The sequence below is a fragment of the Alligator sinensis genome, unplaced genomic scaffold (genome assembly GCF_000455745.1).
Source record: "Alligator sinensis unplaced genomic scaffold, ASM45574v1 scaffold534_1, whole genome shotgun sequence".
Classification (NCBI taxonomy): Eukaryota; Metazoa; Chordata; order Crocodylia; family Alligatoridae; genus Alligator; species Alligator sinensis.
Window position 1 is genome coordinate 781,602 of NW_005842050.1, and position 5,254 is coordinate 786,855.

A 5,254-nucleotide genomic window follows, 5' to 3' on the forward strand; every position below is an offset into this window, starting at 1 on the left:
GGGTAAATGTATGCACCTAAAGTTTGAGCTGGCATGGGTTTTGTGCAATTAGGTTTCTTTTAATAAATGCACACTGCACATGCAAATCTTTAAGCCTGTTTGTAAACATTAATATCTTCCTTGTTACGTAGCTAAATCATCAACTTGTAGCTTAAGTTTTATTCAACTTAAAGACAGTGGGAAAGTAAATTTAAATTATATAAAATAAAACAGTGCATTTATGTTCTTCTTAAACACCAGTATTTTCAATGGTGCTTTTCCTAAAGAAATTAAATAATTTTAAAACTCACTCATTAAAGTTATACAATGCAAACAAAGACAAAAATATACTGAAACTCATGCATTTCTGTAGCGTTAATATTTACTTTTCAAGACTCAACTAAGAGCATCAACACAACCTGCCAAGTTCTCTGACACCCTCCCCAGCCCATGTAATCAATTACAGTATACAATAACAGTAATTCACATTTTTAAACACACAGTTCATCACTGCTGAAGCTGCGATATCCTTTTTCATCCCAAGCAAACCTTCACATAAGACAAGAGTCCCAGTGATCCCAGTGTACTTTCAGGGTTTTTTTTTTTTTCTCCAGTGGGAACTGTCAGAAATCCAGAAGTTGCCATAAGAAGTTTTAAGTCAACTGCTTGTTTAAAAATAGATAATTCAGCATTTCAGAAATTTTCCATTTGGGTCTAAAAGCATTCAGGTTTCCAACAGCTAGAAAGGACTCATGCAATTTTAGAAATGTAAAGGAACAGATAAACCTGGAAGGGATTTCTACATTCATATTGTTAAAATAATTTTTAAAAATCTAGAGCATAAAATAATGCAGTGATTTGAGGGGGAATAAAGCCATATCAACTTTTTCTTCAATTTGAGTTTTTTTTTAAATGAAGTATTTACTGGCTTCTATTCCAAGAAGGGGGAAAATACTCCGTAGTTTATTACTTTGTCATATTACTTCTACAGTTCATTTTATCAGCGTGCTAAATTAGTGAAATGTTCATGCTGCCTTAAAGTGCAAAAACAAGCTAATAGCCAAACTTTCAGTTCAAGGAAACAAGATTGCTTTTAGACTGTACCACGACTATATAGATTTATATATATATATATATATATCTATATATATTATTTATATATATAAAATTTTTTTTATTTCCAAAGTTCTTGTGAGCTATCTTCTAAGGTCCAGTCTCTGACAGTAGGTAAGCTCAGTGCTTCACTTTTGACAGACAATGAGTTCACTAACTCACAGTGAAACTTCCGAATGTGTCTGTAAAGGTCTCCAGACTGTGTGAACCTGCGCTCACACCACTTACAAGCATGTGGCTTCTCCCGTGTGTGAACCACAGCATGGCGGCTCAGGTTGTGGGAGTACTGGAAGCTCTTCCCACACTGGGTGCAAGTGTAGGGCTTTTCACCTGAATGAGTCCTCTCATGACGTTTCAAGGTGTACATGCAAGAAAAAGTCTTACCACACAAGGAACAGGTTGGGACATTGACATCAGTAGCAGGCTTGCTGCGGATCCCGTCCTGCTCTCGAAAGTGCGTGCTTAAATGGATCTGCAGGATGTGGGGACTGGGAAAGACTTTGTTGCAAAGAGGACACATGAAAATTTGGCCAGCAGGGCTAAGTATGTTTGACACATAAGGGAGCAAACTGCTGTCCATGTTTCCTTCCACCTGGACTCTCTCATTTTCTGCAGTTATCATTTCATCATCGCTTGCTTTGTCCTCTCTATCTAGCTCCCTCAGGACAGAATCTTCCCTCATAGGAGCCAGATGGGCTGGCTCATACTGTACCCTGTTATTAGTGCTCACACTTTCTTTCACAGTGCTATGTTCCATGTCATAGTCATTAGTGCCAACATCACTCTCATCACAGGAAGTCTCTTTCTCCACCTTCACCTGAACCAGGCTGTTTCTAAGCATGTCCTGTGAAGAGAAATAAGAACTGTTCAGATTTTCAACTCCTGAAAGGCTGGACTTGACAGACAGGTCCAGCACACAGTCAACATCTGCTGAATCCCTCACGGAGGTGACAGACCTCTGGGACAAAGACTCTGTTGAGCTGCAGGGGCTGGCTACTGTTTTTCCAGCTGCTGTTGCGTGTGTCTCTGCCTCTCCGCCAGTCTGGGGAATGCCTGCTGAGTCTGAGGGCAATCTCATCCACATGTTCCCAGGCTCAGCCGCCAAGTCCCTTTTGCTAGGCAGGATGTTCAATTTTTCATCTTCCCCTTCATCTTCATCACTGGGTAAGTCTCCTGCCATGTGGCTGCTGCCATCGGAGAGGCTCTCCACTTTGTCCGAACAACTTGAGGCATCTTCTTCCTTTTTTGTACTGTCTGCCTCCGTGGTGGCTTTCTCTTTCAGCTTCTTTTTGCAGACTTTGACAATGTCATACATGTGGAGATAACTGGCAGCTGCTAGCACGTCTTCAATGGGCAAGTCTTTGAACTGGAGTTTCCCTTCATACATGAATTCAAGCAGGAGAGCAAAAGCTGGGGCTGTAACAATGTCGCTGTTCAGATGAACAATGTCCCTTTTGTCCAGCTGGTCCTTGTAAAAGAGGTGGAAATACATGCTGCATGAAGCCAGTACAGCTCTGTGCGCTCGGAACTGGGCATCTCCTACCAGAACAGTGCAGTCACAAAGAAAACCCTGATGCCTCTGCTCACTCAGACACTGTAGCAAATGTCTGCTGTGGTCAGGAAACTCCATACTGTCTTCATAACCTATAAGCAACAATTAAAAAAAAAAATTAAACATGAGTAGAAATATTACAAAACCACATGCATATATTATGATGTTCAAGAAACTATTATTTCGTTTCCTGGATTTTAATCAAGCAGTATCTACACTAAAATCATTCACTTGCATGAGTATTATCTCCACCTCCCTCAAAAAGCCACTTAAGGTATAACAAACTTCAAGTGAAAAACTGGAGATTCTGATAAAAGATAATTCAGTTTGTGCTGCACTTAAAACTATCATTTGTTCCCCAAGTCTGTTCAGCTACCCTTTTTCTAAGTAACTCTCCATACACTGTTTACCTAAAGAGCAAATTTAAAATAGACTAAAGAATATACTGCAGGTTTAAAAGTTATATGATAATTGCAAATAATAAAATAAAGTATTAAATATATTTTGAAAACTAATAGCAATGTCTTTATAAAGCCAAATTGTTACCGCAATAAGGCTTACAGCATGAAGACAGATATTAATACCTTAAAATCTGCAGGTATAATATATACAAGGGAACCTAAATACATAAGGATGGAACAAATTAGACAGCAAAATCAAGGATTTCAGAAATGTAATAAAAGAATAGCAAACCGACTGCCACAGTTCTGTAGGTATACTTCTAAGTCTTAACTTCTGCCATGCAATACAATAGCAGAACATTTTATATTAAATATTTAGAAGCTTCTGAAGAAAGCTTTAGCTTAAAAACAAATGTATGCATTACACAAGAAACCCTTCCCTACAGAGAGAGAGGCTTTTTCTCCACAGTTTATAGTACCAAAGTGAAAGAAAGTGTTTCAGAAGCATTCTGTGTGTATGGCTATACACACATTTTTAAATTGTTCTGTGCTACTCTTACATGGGTATTATTTTCTTACTCACCACCTTCCTTAAGGGAGGTGGGGGAGAAAAGCACAAGGAAGTGTAAAAGTCAAAGCTCAACTAAAAAGTAAAATTTATTTTAAAAATGACAAATTTATTTCGACTTTCCAGTGACTAAAAGCAAGTTTTACTAAACCACTTAAAACACAAACTATCCATGCACGGGTTGACATACAGTGCTGAAAAATAACTGTCCCTCACAATCCAAGATGCACTAACATTTACAATCCAACCCCAAATATGTTCTGCAAAATACCATTGCTAGAATAAAGCATGAAGATTTACAATACAATCACTTTAAGTGCCCCACAGCCAACATCAATCCTAATCCTTAAGAGGGCTAAAAATAAAGATTGGAGGGCAGCTCACAAGGTAGCTGTGATCAAATTAGGAGGCTGAAAGGACAGAGAGGGACGAAGAAGGAAGCTTATAAACATCTGATCCAGCTGACTGTGGCCATATGGCAGCTGCTGCCCAGATAAAGAGATTAAGAATAGAGGAGTGCGATTACAGCTGTCTGGCCAATTCAGGCAGCTCAAATCTACAAGTTCTAAATTCGTCGCAAACACAAAAACTCCCTCAAATAATTATTGTTACACTGAAATAAAAGATCTTAAATGCATATACAAGAAAGGAAAGAGGAAACCAGTCAGGTTAGTCTCCTGGGTACAAAAGTTTTGAACACGTAACTGATTTCTATCTTTCTGAAGCCCTACAGCTGTCTGCTCCTGTAGCTCTGGGTTGCTAAATCTTTGACCATGAAGTTTAATGGTGGAATTCACAACAAACGTTTTAGCTTCGATGATCTTTAAATATCTCTTTGCCTGTTTCATCTGAAAACACTTCACCTTGAAGAAGCAATCCAAAACAGAAACCAAAACTATCAGCAATCAGGTCTGCAGATGAAAAGCTTTCCATTTTGGCTCTCAGAAAGGAAGAAAGAACTTACTCGATGCTCCCAAAAATGAGAAATTGTGAGAATATCTATTAAAGTTACTTCTGATGACACGCACAAGAACAGATCCTTCCGAGCTGCAGCCTCAGCCTCTGCCTGCCGTGAGGACACTTATCCACTTAATACTCAATTCCAATATATTATCTCTAAACTTGGTTAGAAAAGTAATGTGATTTTTTTTCTGCCCCCATCCCCTCCTCCCTGAAAATTAAATAAACACCACACTGCAAGAGAAATACGGCTGCCTCTAATCTAGGGCTACTCCTACCTTTAGTACACATAAACCTGATTAAGTCCTTTCCTCTGAGTCTTGCTGGCTCCAGGTCTGTTAGATCGGTGGAAAAAAAGCAGACTAAGAGAGACAGATGCAAAGTGGAGATGATGTTAGAGAGGAATGAGATACCTTCTCCACACACAGATCTGCACACACTAACTCCCTGTCTGTGTGTTAGAATAAAAGGCTGAGGGATGGCAGGCTGTCAGCTGCTCTGACATCATGTTCAGATGGAAATGCTACCTCCAGCTGTGCTCCTTTTAATGCCATATGCTACTCCTCTACACTCCTGCCACCAGCTTTTTCTTAGGAGAACTTTTCTCTTCTGTTAGTATAAACAAAATACTTCAAAGTCTCTCCCTCTCATTCTGCCCCCCCCTACAAACTTTCGGGGGGG

General features: G+C 39.3%; 1 protein-coding gene across 3 annotated transcripts; it reads right to left on the minus strand.

Annotated features, from left to right (window-relative positions):
* Window positions 1–6: 6 nt before the first annotated feature.
* On the minus strand, window positions 7–5,244 carry ZBTB18 (zinc finger and BTB domain containing 18). Of its 3 annotated transcripts, XM_025203255.1 has the most exons (3): window positions 4,852–5,244; window positions 3,229–3,263; window positions 7–2,736 (listed from the first exon to the last, which is right to left on the minus strand). In XM_025203255.1, the coding sequence occupies exon 3, from the start codon at window positions 2,720–2,722 to the stop codon at window positions 1,154–1,156; it is 1,569 nt and encodes a 522-aa protein (XP_025059040.1). In that variant the 5' UTR covers window positions 2,723–2,736; window positions 3,229–3,263; window positions 4,852–5,244; the 3' UTR covers window positions 7–1,153. The 3 variants fall into 3 exon arrangements, with proteins under 3 accessions (XP_025059040.1, XP_006022932.1, XP_025059041.1); XM_006022870.3 differs by lacking the exon at window positions 3,229–3,263; XM_025203256.1 differs by lacking the exons at window positions 3,229–3,263; window positions 4,852–5,244 and adding an exon at window positions 4,578–4,777.
* Between the last annotated feature and the right edge of the window lie 10 nt (window positions 5,245–5,254).